The sequence below is a fragment of the Equus przewalskii genome, chromosome 22 (genome assembly GCF_037783145.1).
Source record: "Equus przewalskii isolate Varuska chromosome 22, EquPr2, whole genome shotgun sequence".
Taxonomy (NCBI): Eukaryota; Metazoa; Chordata; class Mammalia; order Perissodactyla; family Equidae; genus Equus; species Equus przewalskii.
Genome location: NC_091852.1, coordinates 10715706 through 10732531, shown reverse-complemented (window position 1 = coordinate 10732531; position 16826 = coordinate 10715706). Strand labels below are relative to the sequence as shown.

General features: G+C 44.1%; 1 protein-coding gene across 12 annotated transcripts in view; it reads left to right on the top strand.

The window, feature by feature from the left end:
• The window catches only part of TLE4 (TLE family member 4, transcriptional corepressor), a 141642-nt gene extending 125838 nt beyond the window's left edge, over positions 1–15804 (top strand). For all 12 annotated transcript variants that reach the window (XM_070590709.1, XM_070590703.1, XM_070590702.1 and 9 more), the window contains 6 exons: positions 7485–7734; positions 8836–9083; positions 11224–11371; positions 11788–11938; positions 12280–12356; positions 14121–15804. In XM_070590709.1, coding sequence (XP_070446810.1) covers positions 7485–7734; positions 8836–9083; positions 11224–11371; positions 11788–11938; positions 12280–12356; positions 14121–14228 — 982 coding nt within the window. In that variant the 3' untranslated portion in view covers positions 14229–15804. The remainder of the gene's footprint in view (positions 1–7484; positions 7735–8835; positions 9084–11223; positions 11372–11787; positions 11939–12279; positions 12357–14120) is intronic.
• Positions 15805–16826: the final 1022 nt, after the last annotated feature.

The following is a 16826-nucleotide window of genomic DNA, read 5'->3' as shown; positions in this document are numbered from 1 at the left end:
TCCTCCTGAACTCACTTCTCCGCGGACCCTACCCTAAACTTCACTGTTGCTCAAACAATGCAGGCTCCGTAGCCAAGTTGCTCAGTAAATATTTGACTGATTAATAAGGGAGGCACAGCAAATTAGACTTGGAGTTCCTTGAGAGTTGAAGGTATAAATATCAATTACCGTAAAATTCTATGTACTTGTATGTGTTCTGCAAATAGTTGTTGACTGACTGACAAGTCTTGTTGACCAAGAACTCTGATGTATTTGAAGGTAAAAGTTTGGTCTCTTTCCAGCAGTGAGTAAATAACAAGGTCATAGGATTAACCGAATAACTCCAATACCTCTGAGTTCCATCTGAACCTGTGGGGAGAGGGGTTCCTTCAGGGAAGGGGAAGGTACTGCCTTGGTACCACTTAGTTAACCAGTGTTTAGTTAACCCAGAGCTATAGCATAACCGCTTGAGCAGAGGAGGTGCTGCTCCTCATCTCACCTGCTGCCCAGAAGCCACAAGGGAAGGGTGAAAGTGTGTTCAGTGTATTGAAAGAAGCAACGACAGTGTTGGTTTGGGGCTTTGGCCCAGTGGAACCACTGTAGAAACACAGCTGGTCTGGTTCAGGTGCTGCTTCTGAGCCTTGAGCTGGGCTCCCTTCCTTCTCCCAGCCTTGACTCGTAGCATTACAAAAATTTTGAGATCCATCTGGGAGGGTTGATGGGTTGGAGGATGGTTGAGAACTTTTGTTCCTGGGAGTGATGGAGTCATACCTAATGTGGTTGGCAAATGACACCAGATTCCCAGAGAGAGTATGGTGTGGTCGATAGAGTATGACAGTTCTGGAGTGTGACAGATCCGAGTTTGAATTCTGACCCTACCAATTGACAGCAAGGAAGAGAGTGATTTTGTGCACCGTTGCCTAGCTTTGTGAGCTTCAGTAAACCAGAGCTAGCACCTCCCAACAAAGAGGGGATGAGGACAGACTAAGATAATGTACAATATATTTAGTACTTAGGTTGGTACATGGTGGCGATTCAGTCAACTGCAGCATCATTTCCCATTCAGTTTTGGCCCAGGGTACTATCAGTTTTTCAACTGCTTATGCGGTAGAACGTATGCAGGGGGTGGAAATGGCTCACAAGCTTAGACTGAGTAAATTAGACTTCACGTTCCTGTCAGTGGTATGTCTTTATATAACAGGGCATCAAGACATACAAATCTACGTTCACTTATGCATGTAGAGATGATATACTTTCAGTTAGATTTTTACAGAAGAAATTATGTGCTCTCCAAATTATAAGATCCAGAACTGTGAACCTTTGTGTTGTGCATATCTTTCAACAGGAAAAGTATTTTTTGTGCTGAAACATAAACATAAATGCCCTAAAAGCCTACCCCACCACAGCCCCTCACAGAGTAACTGCCTCTCTCCAGAAAGACTTAAAACAGTTGCACATCTCTGTCCTAATTATTTTTACAAAATGAATTGCTAGATATTATCCAAAGTTATAATTAAATGCATATGCCAAACTAATGAATAAAGTAGCATTAATTTGATAATTCACATTGGGTCCTCTTGTCTATTCTTGTGAATTAGCAAGGGTTCCACTCAATGTGTAATTGGAATGACAACATAGTTTAATTTCAACATAAGCCAAAAATGGACTTTCTCCCTCACCTGCCACTTAAATGAGGCTTCTATAAATAGTGTAAAACTATTCAGTTAAAACCATAGTACTAATTGTATTATGGGATGTAGCATGTGCATACAGCTGTAACAAAAGATCTCAGGTTTATGGATTTTAGGCTGCTCACAATTCAGAAATCATTCTCAGTTTTGTTTGTTTTTGTAAAGCAAGATTTTTCAAAATAGGAATAATACTTGACACATGGTCAACCCTCAACAAGTATTTGTTAGCTGGCTAAGCTACTAGTGGGTTCACAAGCTACTTAGAACCTAATTTACTATTGTACTTTACAATAGCCAGACCTTTAATTGTGAATTCAAGGTCTAGTTCCGTCTTGTGAGACATTGAAAACTGGGAGGAGATGTTGCACAGTATGAGAAAGGTGAGTAACATTACAGAATTGGGCCTCTCAGAGTAAATGAGGTGGAGGTGGGAGGCCAAAGACCTTCTTTAAGCTGGATTTTCGTCGAAAGATGATGAGCCAAATAAAATAACAATTTTGCACATGTTTTGAAAAGAACGACTTGCAGATGCCTTGATTGTTTGAAGTATGATTCTTTCAGAAAGTCCAAACTTGTCTGTTCTCTTCACCATCTCCTTTCGTGAGCCGTTGTTAGCTCTCAGTAGCTTCACCTGCTGAGTGTGTGTGTGTGTGTCTGTCTGTCTGTACACACAATGTGCTGGGAGAGTGCAGGTCACTATATTTCACTGGCCCCCTCGTCCTCTCCCTCCAGCCCTGTGTTTCTAGTTACTTGCTGGACATCTCAGCCAGGCATCTTCAGTGTGTATTACTTGCACTTCAGATTCATCGTATTCACAAAATGCTTCCCCAAGTTAGATCTTCCTCCCAATTTGCCCATTGTTCAGTAGCTACTACTACTCTGTTTCTTGTTTCCTGAGCCCGGAAACTCGGTTATTATTAACTCCATCCTCACATCTAATTAGTGAAGTCCTACAGAATTTTATATCCACTGTTACTTCCAGTGTGTCATCCTTCCCCTTGCCTGGTTCAGGTCCCCCATTACCTCTCATCTAGATTATTGAAATAATTGTCTCTTATTCCTCCTATCCATCATCCTCCTTGTTACCAAATTTATTCTATGAATGGCTTTGCCCCAATAATGTCGTATTCCTTCTCCTCGCACAAATACCTGTCATTAAATTCTGTTTGTGAAGTTCTCAGGCTGGCATTCTAGCATTGTATTGCTCCCTTTATAGCATTATGTTGAGTTATGTATTTCTCTGATATATTTTATCAGACTGTGCTTGGCCAGCTCTTCCGACCACTTACTGTGGAGTCATGGTTGAATAAATGAATCCCTGGATTGAAACCAATTCAGAAATTTCCCCTATCATTTCACCTCATTGTTTTAGAGCCCTTGTTCTCTGCTCTTCTCACCCCCTGGAATTGTTTTTCCATCTTCCTCCCTCCTTGGTCAAATCCCTTCATTCTGTAATATCCATCTTTAGTACCACGTCTCTCAAGAAACATGCTTTATCTTTCCTTTTTGAACCACCACAGAACTTTGTACTTCCCATCTTCCTCCTGGTATTGTGAGCACTTCTGTCCTTTTCTCATCACACTTTCTAGATATAAAGCCACTTGAGGTCAAGGCCAGTGCCTTACCTGATGTTGTGTCTTAGCATGACACATATGAGTGTATGTGGATAAGAGGTACTAACTGACGCATTTAATTGGATGGAAACAGAATAGATCTTCAAGCCTGGGTTTCTCCGATTTCTTGGAAGATTGGTTTTCATTACATATTCCAGTCCTCCTTGCTAGCAACACGTGAAAGAGTGTGTTGAAATTTGATAGTAAGTACATAGTAGAGCTTTATTTTTCTAGTCTTGAGTATCTTACGTACACTGACCACAGACAGGGCCCCATTATGCCCTTACTGCAGGGGGCCTCTGGAAATTCCTCGTGAGGGCATTTCAGGAGTGTGGTAGGAGCTCACGGAGTGCTTGTGGTTGAGGTGAAGACCGTCTTATTGAACCCTCGAGAGAAAGAAATTGTGTGCCTGGTTTCTTAACTATTTAACTTCTCAAGGCTCTTTAAAAACCGTTTAATGATTCTTGAGAGAAGGGATGTCTTTTCAAGTAAATTATCATTAAGAATGTATAACACCATCTAAACTTGGAATAACCTTCCTTTGCCTTCCTTTAAAAGATTTAGTCTTGACCTCTTAATTGCTAAATCAATTAGCCTTTTTCTCCATTGTCATCCCTCAGAATCTCACCCTTTCTCTATGAGCATTGCCGCCTTCCCCTCCTTGCCTGCACTGACACCTGGCCCCTGAGGGGACCCCTGCGCCTGCAGCCCTCTCAGGAGGGCCCTTTCCTTTGTTTCACACCCACAATCCTCAGGGCCAGCGGTGAGGGTGATAAAGGCTGTGTCACCCCCTTCTCCAGTCTCTTCTAGAACCGAACTCCTATACCATTTTGTGAAAATCCTGCCTTTTTCAGGCTTGTGCCATTGGAATCTACTTGCTTCTCTACCTTGTTGGGGGATTTCCTCAATTTATTGAAGACTTCACACTTGGCTCAAGGTCTTCCTCCACTCAGAGCCTGCCATCGTCCTGGGTGACTTGTGTTCACGTGGTCAGCCCCCCCAGGAACCTTGGACCACATCACCTCTAGTGAATTTCTGCCCTTCTCAACTGCAGTCACCTACTGACAGGTTCACAAAGAAGACTTTGTGATCGCCCCTCACTGTGTCACCTCCAGAATCCAAATGTCCCATCCAACATAGCCCCCTCTACCTCCACCCAGCCAGAGTGATCATGTGAATTGCGAGTCTGTTCCCTGCTTCCTCTCTCACGCCCTAGCCATTGGCTTCTCCCCTGGATTACTGCACTAGCCTCCTGACTAGTTTTCCTTCCTCCTTTCTGCCACCTACAATGTGTTCTTCACTCAGCAACCAGAAGGGTCCTTTAAAACATTAACTGGATCACATCATTCTCCTGCACAGAAGTCTTCAGTGACTTCCCGTTCTACTCAGAGCAACGTCCAGCTCCTCCTCACAGCCTGCGATCCCCTTTGTAATGCGGCCCTGCCTCTCTCTTCAGCGTGGCACTCTCCGCTCTCCTGAGCGCGCTCTGGCCTTCTCCCTTGGTCTGCTTCAGGGACTTGGCATTTGCTGTTCCTCATGCCCCTCAGCATGTGCCAGGCCCCTGTCCTCCCTCAGGTCTCAGCTCACCTCAGACCTCTCTGCACCTTTAGTCTCTCATTCTGAAACCACATGTGTGTGTGACGGCGTTTCCTACCGTCTGAGGTTACTTACGTATCTGCTTGTGTGATACCTGTTTTCCCTTCTGGATACAGCCTCTGGAGGATAGGGACTTGGTCTGTCTTGTTCACCCCCAATTCCCAGCACCTGACACCACCTGGCTCATCTTAGTCATTTAATCAGTATTTTCTGATGAAATGGATAATAAGCATTTGACCTTGCTCTGGCCTTCGATTTGCCATCCTCCTTCTCATACCGTCTTCCTCTTTGCCTAGGTAATTAACACCCATTCTTTTTTTTTTTTCCTTCTCCCCAAAGCCCCCGAGTACATAGTTGTATATTGTAGTTGTGAGTGCCCCTGGTTGTGCTATGTGGGATGCCACCTCAGCATGGCCTGATGAGCTGTGCCACGTCCGTGCCCAGGATCTGAACCAGCGAAACCCTGAGCCACCAAAGTGGAGCATGTGAACTTAACCACTCGGCTCCAGGGCCGGCCCCTAACACCCATTCTGTATATCTCAGCCCTGTGGCATTTTCCCTCTCCTCCTCACTCTGTAAAATTCCAGGAGCACCCTGCCATGTCCACTCTTCATAGCATTGACCATCTGACGTTTTTATATTTATTTATGTGAGTATCTCACTAATGTATGTGCCCACCTGCTCCCCTCCCACCCAGCATCTTTAGGAGAATGCGGGTATGTGGGTTTTTCTTTCTGTTGTATCCCCTATCCTTTTAGTGTGCTGCTTGGCAGGTTCGGGTACCCAGTAAATCCATGTGGAATGGATGCATCTCTCAGTGAGCTGTCATGTGATTGCCCATCTTCTCCCCCTTCTGCTTGATCATGATCATCCTCCTTATTAGCTGCCTATGACTTTCTTGCTGGTGCTTCCTTAAATGTAAAGCATTCTCTTAGATTCTGCGTCTAATCTACTCACTGTGTAATCTGCTCCAGGACCATGCTTTCTGCCTCTTAGCTTCAGCTGTCACCTCTTTGTCAAGGACCACATGCTGATCTTTCTCAGCTGACCTTTCTTGAACCACAGTGCTCAACTTTCTGTTCAGCTGGTTGGGTTCCCATCTGCCCTCAAGTTGAAGAAAACCAAACTGTCTGCCTCCAACCTGCATACCCTTTAGTTTTGGTTCCCTCTCACCTTATAATGTAGTGCAGTCGACAAGTCACCTAGGTTCCAACCCTAGAGTCTTCCCCAGCATCTCTCTCAGGTCACACATCCAGTGTGTCTCCAAGTCTGTTGACACTTAAGAAGTATCTTAGATCCTTTGTCTTCTCAGCTCCCCGCTCGACAAGTCTGACATACTACCTTTCTTCTCCAGGCTGGTTCTGAGCCCTTCTCAGTAGTCTGCAGAGATAGGAAAAGCCCTCCACTGTCAGGCGCCCATGCCTTTCACCACCACAGTGCGTACATCATCCTTTCTGGAGACACGTGGCTGATGAGGGCCCCTCAGTCATGAGCTAAATTTTGATGAATGTGGCTAGCCTGTAGACTTTTGCATTAAGGAACCATAAACTGTTTTCATTTGATTCTAAAACTTCCCTGCACTTTGGCCCAAGCTCCCGTCCTTTGTGTACCCACAAATTCTTTCCCTTGGTATGTCTTTTGTAAACTTCTTTGTGTAAAGAGAACACATTCCGAAGTCCCATGCCAAAGCAGAATGACATCATTTCCAAACTGGGCTGTTGCTTGTGATATCCCTCAAGACAGACCAGCTCCTGCCACCCACTGCTGACGTCCCCTGCCTCCAGGAGCCCAGCCTGCCTCCCAGCAGCCCCACTCCTTGGCCCCCTCCTTGACTTCAGTGCCCTCCGAATAGACGTGTCTGTTGAGGGAGATGTTAACTTAGGTGCGTTTAGAACCAAGTGTTGTCACACCTGGAGAGTCTTCCTCAGTCAGACATGAGCGGCTGTTGAACTGCTGATGGGCGCTCCCAGGGGAGCCTTCGGGGCAGTCCTGCAGGACGGCTTCCCAGGCCATTTGGAATTACTAGAATTTGTGGTTGTCAAGTCTGGTAGGACTTTATCCTTTTATTTTTTTATTTTTGGTTGGGGGCACCTCTGCCATTTTACCTTCAAAGCCAGACTCTTGACTCCTTAAAGCTTCATAATTTGGCTTATTTATCTCCGTTAGTAAGTCACTTGATGAGACTGAAGTAATCTAAAGGCAAAATCTCATGGTAGGCCTCTGAATCACCCAAAGTAGAAGGCGATGCAAGTATGCAGAGTGCCCTGAAGGAGCAGGCACTGTACTGGGCATTGGCTGTCTTATTTAATTCTCTGTCGACGTAGGTAACGTTTTCTCCATTTGAAAGATTAAAACTGAGATTCAGAGAGGCTGAGTAACTAACGTCACACAGTGGGTAGTGAAGAGTCCACCTGAGATTTGATCACAGATCCAGCTCTATGACTCTGAAAAGTGTATTCTTTCCCCCATCCTAGGTACATTTGACTTGTATGCAAATCATAAGTAGTGCTAAAGATGTTTTATTTTTTATCTCACTACATGAATCAGTTAAGTAACAGTTTCCACATTCTTCTCTTTCTGTCTTTTCTCCTCTCCACTGCCTTAGAGCATACTCCTTCCACGTGACTGCAGACGGTCAGATGCAGCCTGTCCCTTTCCCCCCCGACGCCCTCATTGGACACGGAATCCCCCGACATGCTCGCCAGATCAACACCCTGAACCACGGGGAGGTGGTGTGCGCAGTGACCATCAGCAACCCCACGAGACACGTGTACACGGGTGGGAAGGGCTGCGTCAAGGTCTGGGACATCAGCCACCCTGGCAACAAGAGCCCCGTCTCTCAGCTCGACTGTCTGGTGAGTGAACACAGACGAACCGGGCTTAGAGCTTCATTCAGAAAATAGGGCAGGATGGTGAGAGACCTGGACGTCAGAGCAACACTCAGTGTTGATCCCGAGGGGGTAGCTGTCGTCGCTGGGTTGTGGTCTTTTGCTCAGAGATTCAGAGTGCTGACAAGGAAGTGTGTCTTCTTCCAGTTCTGTAAGGCAGAATTATCCAGTTCTTCAGATGGCACACGCACCGGTATGGTTTTCGTCACCACTGCCCAGTGTGTGGGAACAGGCAAACCACTTGTTTTCCTATCTGATGAAGGGGTTTAAGAAAACTAAGAGCCCATAGGGGTGTCTGTGAGAGTGCACATGAATATTGTAATCTGTCACTTTGTGAGGTAGGAGTACTTAATACTTCATGTGGCAAGCACTAGCTACCCCTTAACCGTTTCCTGGGTATTTGTCCTTGAGTTATTTGGGAAATTGTAGTTTGATTTTCTTCCTTAGACCAGCAGTAGAATTTTTTGCTGCAACACAATGCTAGGTCAATTTAACATAATTATGTATACAGGATTCCCATAACTTCATGAGCTGGGAGGAAATTGTTTTGTTTTCTGTCGCTTATCACTCCTTGGTCACATCTAGCCTCCAGTTGATGCTGCTGAATCAAACCTGTGCTGTGCTTTAGCCAGGGACGCGGGCCTGGTGAAGGGAGGAGACCATGAGCTGGGCAGTCGCAGGGCCTTTCTCCAGCTGGGCCGAACACACCCGTCCCCGGCGTGGCTGCTCCGGGGGTGTGAGGGTGGCTGCGTGCGCATGTGCGTGTGTCTGTGTGGGCAAATGACTCAGGCAGCTGGTTGATTTGGTGGTGGTGGGAGTGGGTCTAGATCTTTGCATTTTCATGCTAATTAAGATTAAATATCTCAGTACTAAATTTTGTAGATCAAGTTTAAGTACTTCCCTAATTTCATGTAATTTTCTAGCATTAATCCACTTTATCATTGTCAAAAGTAAAAATGGCTCATTAAAACCGGGAGGGAGCACAATACTTTTATGGATTTCGGCTCTCATGTTAATGCTGTTTTCCTTTCCTCGTGAGTAATCTCTTGATGGTTTTTGTCTCTACAGAACAGGGATAACTACATCCGTTCCTGCCGATTGCTCCCTGATGGGCGCACCCTAATTGTGGGAGGCGAAGCCAGTACCCTGTCTATTTGGGACCTGGCGGCCCCGACCCCGCGCATCAAGGCCGAGCTGACGTCCTCGGCCCCCGCCTGCTACGCCCTGGCCATCAGCCCCGACTCCAAGGTCTGCTTCTCGTGCTGCAGCGACGGCAACATCGCTGTGTGGGACCTACACAACCAGACGCTGGTGAGGTGGGTCAGCCGAATCCCTTACCAGGGCGTGAGGAGGAGCCGATTGCCCCACACTGTGCCAGAGATCTGTGTGTGTGTCTATCTGCTTGTCTAAAAGATGAAATATAAATATGTCACTAGAAATTGTTAAGAAAGGGCCCGTTTTAAGATGCTAGAAACCATTGATGTAAAATCTTGTTTTCTGCACTATTTGAACTTTATCAAATAAGGGAGTTGTTTTCCTTTTTTGTTTGTTTGTTTTGACGTTATACTAAGTATCACCAATTCAGGTTTAAAAAAATGAGGTCAGTTTTACATGATTAACGTTCATAAGGTTCCCGTGAGCTCATGAGCTCCGTGTTGTTTTTAGTGCTATTGAGTCAATTCCCACTCCTAGTGAATCTGTGCACAGCAGAGTGGAGCCCTGCCAGGTCTTTTTCTGCTGTTGTCTCATCTTCCAGTGCTGTATCAGACAATGCTATGCTGCTATTCATGGGGTTTTCATGGCCAATTTTTTCAAGAGTGGGTGGCCGGGTCCTTCTTCCTAGTCTCCCTTAATCTAGAAGCTCTGCTGAAACCTGTCCACCATGGGTGACCCTGCTGGTATTTGAAATACTGGTGGCATAGCTTTCAGCGTCACAGCAACATGCAGCCACCACAGTATGACAACTGACAGATGGGTGATGTGGTTACCTGACCGGGAAATGAACCCAGGCCGAGACAGTGAGACAGCCGAATTCTAACCACTAGACCACCAGGGCTGGCTCATGAGCTCATTAGACATCTGTAATTTGCCATCTGTGCTTGCTAACAAACCATTATTGTCGATAGACACGCGTTGAGAAGATCCACAGTGTGTGGCACTATCCTTGGTGCCGTATGTATCTGACACATTTATTCCTTCAAAGAAAAAATTCTTGAGGGGCTGGCCTCGTGGCATAGTGGTTGAGTTGTGTGCTCTGCTTCTGCAGCCTGGGGTTTGCTGGTTTGGATCCCAGGCATGGACCTATACACTGCTTGTCAAGCCATGCTGTGGCGATGTCCCCCATGCAAGGTGGAGAAGAATTGGCACAGATATTAGTTCAGGGACGTTCTTTCTCAAGCACAAAGAGGAAGACTGGCAACAGAGGTTAGCTGAAGGCCAATCTTCCTCACTTAAAAAAAAATAATAATAAAATAACAATAGTTGTTGAGTACTTACCATGGGCCCAGGCATTGCGTTTGGTGCCGTTCACCCTGAAAAGGTCTAGATGATGTGTAGTCCCGCCTTTAGGAAGGGATGGACAGAACTGAGATGTCTGTTTAGAAATGAGATTGTGGAGGATCGGTGTGGACAGGTAAGCCCTGAGAGGAGTGTCCACATGTCAGCACCTGAGAGAGCAGGAAGCAGGAGGCAGGACCCGATAACCGGTGTGAGAAGGTTGTACCAAGCCTGGCTATGCAAGGGGAGCGAGGAAGGAAAAGAGGCCTCTCCTGTCTGTAAGGTATTCTGCAGGACTGAGCTCTATGTATGATTCTAAAGGCAAAAATAGTCATCCCTCTTGTTTCTTTTGGCTAAGGCTTCTACAAGGAAGTCTTTTAGCCCCTTCTCCCGCCGTGTCTTGTCCACTTGACCAGCTCCTGGGGTAGCTGAGTCACACTGAGTTCGTTTCCCTGAGCCTGACTTGAGAGTGGCCTTTCTGTCTTGCACAGCCACCTGCAATTGCCTTCTTGCTCACTGGGGAGTTTGATCTGCCTCTCCCTGCACCTATCTCATCGCTTTGTAGAAGGGAAGATGCTTTTTACATCCTCATAAATTCTCCAGTAGGTTCAGAATATGTCTGTGATTAGTTCATATACATGTAGCTGTGGGGTTTTTTGTTTATTTCTTCAGTTGGAGATGTTTCCCCATCAGTTATAGTTATCATGTTTTAGCATAAGAGTAATTTGAAGAGTACTTTCTAAGTGTTCAGAATAAAAAGTGCAGGAAATTCGGCATCTCAGTTAAACTTCAATCTCTCTTCATTATATGCTTTGTTATGACTTTGAATAATTAGGAAACATAAAGCAAAATGAAATCTACAAATAAGTCCTGCAATGAAATTGATCGCCAAGGCATTCTAAATTGAGTTCACTTAAAAACTAACTTTCAAAACTTTTCCCTGCATTTTGACATTTTCAGGCAATTCCAGGGCCACACAGACGGGGCCAGCTGTATTGACATTTCTAATGATGGCACCAAGCTCTGGACGGGCGGCCTGGACAACACGGTCAGATCCTGGGACCTGCGCGAGGGGCGGCAGCTGCAGCAGCACGACTTCACCTCCCAGGTGTGCGCTTGTACCTGGGCCCTGCTGGAGGATGTGGTTTTGTGAAATAGAGGACATCCTTAGGAAGGGGCTTTCACTTACCATGTGACCTGGATTAGATAACTGAAAATTGTATTGTATTCTGTCAAAATACAAAAGTGTATATTCTATTAAAGAATTAAAATAGTCATTTATTATAAGCTTCTAGCAGGCTTTTATTTCAAAGACTGTTACTCTGTATGTATTTGAATTTTGCATAATTGATAAGTCATATTGTGGAAATCTGTCTCATTACTTTTGGGATCACCTATTTGGCTTTAATTTCTTCCTGTACAATTGAAATTATCTTGATTTTCTTCATAATTAAGTAGTGTCCCCAGAAGAAAAGGAAGTGCATCTTCTGTACCCACCGCCACTCTCACTTGTTTTAATTCTAGATCTTTTCTCTGGGCTACTGCCCGACGGGAGAGTGGCTCGCCGTGGGAATGGAGAACAGCAACGTGGAAGTGCTGCATGTCACCAAGCCAGACAAATACCAGCTACATCTTCACGAGAGCTGTGTGCTGTCGCTCAAGTTTGCCCATTGTGGTAAGCAAGCCTCTCTTGTCCGTTTTCTGTCAACGAGAATCGTCCCTTCTCCTCTCCTGCTGGTTCATTTAAGTCAGGTCTTTTAGTTCATTAACGTGTCCCTCTTCAGAATTGTATCACTGCCATACGTGCCTGCTTCCCTACTGCCATGTCCTTTTCTGGCGTTGATCCACTTTATCCTTGTCATATGTGTAAATGACACGTTAAATCTAGGAAAGGAAACTCTTGTTTGTTGCAAGTCAGTTGAGTTTTCTGTGACTAGTTTGTTGCTCTGTAAAGGAAATCTCTGGTGTCTGACAAAGTAACACGAACATGGCTTTTTCAAAACCCTCTTCCTGTAGGGAAATGGTTTGTAAGCACTGGAAAGGACAACCTTCTGAATGCCTGGAGAACACCGTACGGGGCCAGTATTTTCCAGGTAACACTCACCTTGTTCACCCTTCACTCTCTGTGTGCTCCGTGCATGGTGACTCTCTCCGTGTGTTGTGGCAGATTGGTACTGCACGTAAGTGTCCTGGGAGCTAGGAGCTAGTGTGTGTTCCCAGTGCAAGAGGAAAACTGTGCCTGGGGGGGCGTGTCACAGCCACAGCCTTGGAGATAGGGATCTCCTCCAGTCCCTCTGAGCCCAGAGCCGGACTGCTGTGCCCCTTGCACTAAGCGACTCTTCATGCCTCAGTCCCTTTGTACACTAGAGTAGAAGTTTCTGTCTGTGCGATTTTTCTTTTCCTTGGGTTGTATCTTTTTAAAATTTGAGCATTTTGCTGAATACTCTTATTAGTGTTGTTATTTATTTGAATTTATGGAAAAGCTCAATAAATCTTGATTAATTTTATAAACATTTATTCTTGTTGTTGACTCAGTGGTACTTTGTGTAGTTTGTGAAACATAATACACACACACAATCTCTCTCCTGGGAATCTCTTTTACTGGTATGTGAAAACTTCATAGGCAAGTTTAAGACTTCTCTTTTTAGCCTGTATTTAGGATATTATTTTTTAAGTATTCTTTCTTTGGGAGTAACATAACAGATTTGCAGTTTTCTTGACCAAGTGATATTAAGCCATCATAGAATAGACTATAATTCAGTTGAATCTAAAAATACATATATTAAGTGAAAATACGGTGCAAGGTAAGCAGTAGGACAAAAATAGCTGATTCTTGCTGTCATGAAGTTTATAATCTAAAACAGTGTTTTCCGTGTTGTGGGTCACAACTTTTTAGATGGTCCCAATCAAGACTTAAAAAAAATGAAATAAAAAATATTAGAGTGCATCTTTTGTACTAAGTCTAAGTACTATGTCTTCGTGTATACTAGGTCGTGAAGTAAAATATGTTTATTACGGGTTGCAATCAAAAAAGTCTGAGAAACACTGGCAGTGGTTAGGAACTGCATGTCAAGCTTTTATTTCTTAAGTGTTCAAAGTCCTGCTTAAGATCCTATGGGGTGGGTTGGTTGGTGTGTGTGTGTGTGTGTTTTTAGCACAGTTCAGTTACAAGTGCACACTGAACCCTGTGTGGTTAGTGTAGTTGAACAAGGTATCCACACTTAGAACTCTAAGTGTGGTGCGTTTTTCTTTCTCACTCTTGAATCCCTCCCTGCTTGCAAATTTGTGTTCTATTTCTACATGGGAAAATTAGATTTTATATTGGAAATACTTTTACCTTCTCTATCTCAAAAACTGTAGTCTTGGCCATGCTCTTTTCCATGTATTGCCTCACTTGGACCCTGTAGCAGCCCTCTGAGGCGGCAGGCAGGTGAGCCACCTGCGCTTGTGTGCGTCTGAGGCAGCCAAGGCTCACGCACTGGGCGATGCGCCTGCTGTTCGCAGCTTCCCCTGAATCCAGGCCATCTGAGGGAGGCTGAGGGTTCTCTGTACTGAGAACACTCTGCTCCTAACGGCTCGGAGAACAGCACCGGAAGTAGGCCCTTCCTTTCTCAGCACGGGGGCTCGTACAACCCACTTGCCTGGCACCTGATGTCACGAGAGCAGGAGCCTGTAGACTGACATGGTGGGGTGTCCCTAGGAGTGCCCTGGCCTGGCCATTTTAGGGAAGCCCTCACCTGGGCTCCTGTTGGTCAGTGGAACACGCACGTTATGCTTCTTTTTGCTCCAGTCCTGCCTCTCAGTCTTCATGGGTTTTTCTTTCAGTGCCTAACATTTTGTTTATGTTTCTTTCCTAGTCCAAAGAATCCTCATCGGTGCTTAGCTGTGACATCTCGGCAGATGACAAATACATTGTCACTGGCTCTGGCGATAAGAAGGCCACGGTCTATGAAGTTATTTATTAAGGACAAATCTTCATGCGAACTGGACTCCTCCTTGTAGCACTTTGTTCTGTCATCCTTTCTTCCCCCGCATCTAAAACCAAGGATTTCAATGCTCATTGCAGTTGTGGAGTTAAACCCCTTCCTTCCCCCGCTGCCTCCTTGCTGTTGAATCGTGAATACTCATTAAGAACCTGTGATACCAAATCTTCAGCTGTCTACTTGGAAGAACATGGGATAACCATACATAACAGTGAACGGAATCTTTAATTATGTATTATATCTGTAATATATTTATTTTGTTTAAAGAAGGCTTTCTAACAATGACTGACGAAATGAGGCTCTCTGTTCCCGCATTGATAATGAGGATGCGTTGTATTTGATACCCCTTCCCCCCTTTTTTTGGCAAAGGAGGGGAAAGGAAGGTTTAAAATAATTGATTAAAATGTCACTAAATGTAGACTAATGACTGTATAGAGATGTGAAATGTATAATTACATATGGAAGCAATATGTTGCTGTGTTATTAGATTTTTTGTTTTTGTTTTCTACTTATTTTAAAGATGTTTGGAAATTTGGCTGAATAATTAAAACAGTACAGGCCACGTCATATTCATTTGAGTCTATTTGGACAACTTTAACCAGTATATCTAGAGCTTTAGATTACATTCAATAAAAGTAATTGGACTTTTTCTTTTTTCTTTTTTTGACTTGTTGACAAGTGTCTTTGTAATATGTTCTTAATGCCTTTTTTTATTGTATTATAGACAGATGAACAAATTAAATCTGGCCTCAAAGAGAGAACTTAATCCCTTCTGGATATTTTTGCCACGTTTCTTTGCAAAGGGAGATGTTTATCTTTGGGCGGTTTTGTCATTAGGAGAAATTATGGGCTATTTTTTGGCATGTTCTTGGGGAACTGCACAGATTCAGGGGAGGAATCCTCCTGCTGTGCAAGTCAAGGCATTTCCAATACCAGGACATCAGAGGAGGATTGCAGGGGCCTCTCTCTGAAAACCAGAAAGAATGGACTCTCGCCTCGAGGAGGACTTGCTTTCTTTATCCCCAGGCCTTTCCATGTCTTAGTTGGATGTCCCTGAAATGGACACAGGCTGTGCCATTGTGCCAGAAACATTGTGTTATCTTTTATGTTGTTGTTGTTGCTGTTAAACTATGATATGTGACTCCTTTTTTTATTATTATTTTTTGTTTGAATGCTTTAAAAATCTTTTAAGTCTGTGGATCTGCTGATGTACAGTGCCTTTGCTGCTATGGATCAAAATCAAGAGAACCGTGTAGATAAACTTTATTGTATAAGTAGAAAATTACTTAATTTCATACTAGAAATGGATGGATGCTGCAAGTGGAAATGGACTGTCCAATGACGTTCCTAATGTGGTAGCAGAAAAAAAAATGGTGTCTTAAGTGCTTAGTGTTTGATGTCATTAACAGTTTCGTAAAACTCTACAGTGTAGAAAGATTTTGATACTAAACTGTGCATTGTACATAGTTCTAATGCATTGTATTGACCACCAGTACTTCTGTAATGGTAGATTGTTTGTGCATTCAGACTTTTAAGCATTAAACATAAATAACTTCTAGTATGTTTATTTCTCATTCTTTGTTTTGCTGGCTTTAGTTTATTTTGTATGTTTGACTCTGCCACTTCTATCTTTTAAAAATTATTAATTTAATTCAAAGGAGACAGATGTTAAAGTAATGTGGGTTTTTTCATTGTCACTACTTTGTTTTTATTTTCATCTGGGAAGAGCACACAAGAGGTTGTCAATGACAGGTTGCTACACAATGTTTCTTGAGTACCTCTTTGGTTTGTGAAAATATTGTCTATCAAAAAGTTGTCATGTTGCTCAAAATCTTGATGCTTTTAGAGCCATGCTGTTCAATATGGTTACCGCTAGTCATTTGTGCCTGTTTAAATTTAACTGTATTAAAATTAAAAATTCAGTTAATCGGTCACACTAACTCCATTTCAAGTATTCAGTAGTCCCATGTGGCTAGTGGCTACCAGATTGGACTGCACACATTTGGAGAATATTTCCATCATTAAAGTAAGTTCTCTGGGCCACTGCTGCTTTAGAGTCAGCCCGTGTGCACCATTTCCAGCCATGTGGATTTGGGAAACATTTCCAATGTAATGCCCTGAAGTCTTTGAGTGCACAAGGCCTCTTGGGCTGCTTCTGGTTGGGGGTGGAGATTCCGCATAAGGAGCAGCTTAAAGAATTCTAAATTCCTGGGACTCAAAAACCTGATGTTTTAAGGCTGTGCTGGGAAGAAGGCTGGGGGTGGGGAGCCCCGTGGTGGTGACCTGGGGTGTGCTCGGTGATCCGCTGTAAGAGGGTTGATTCTTCAGCTGCTAAGCGGAGACCAGCAGTGTTCATCAGTGGGGTTGGAAGCAGCCCTTCAAATGGGAGTGAGTGCTGCCACCTCGGGGGATAACGTTTGTCAAATTTTCTTAGCTCAATTAATTTCTGTGTATCCTTATTAAAATTTCTTAAAAAGTGATCAAGATTGGGAGTAAAAGAAAAATCATTTGGCACAAAGAGTATGACACTTGCACACTGCATTTATACCTCTAGGGGCAAAGAGCCTTCCGAGAGGAGTT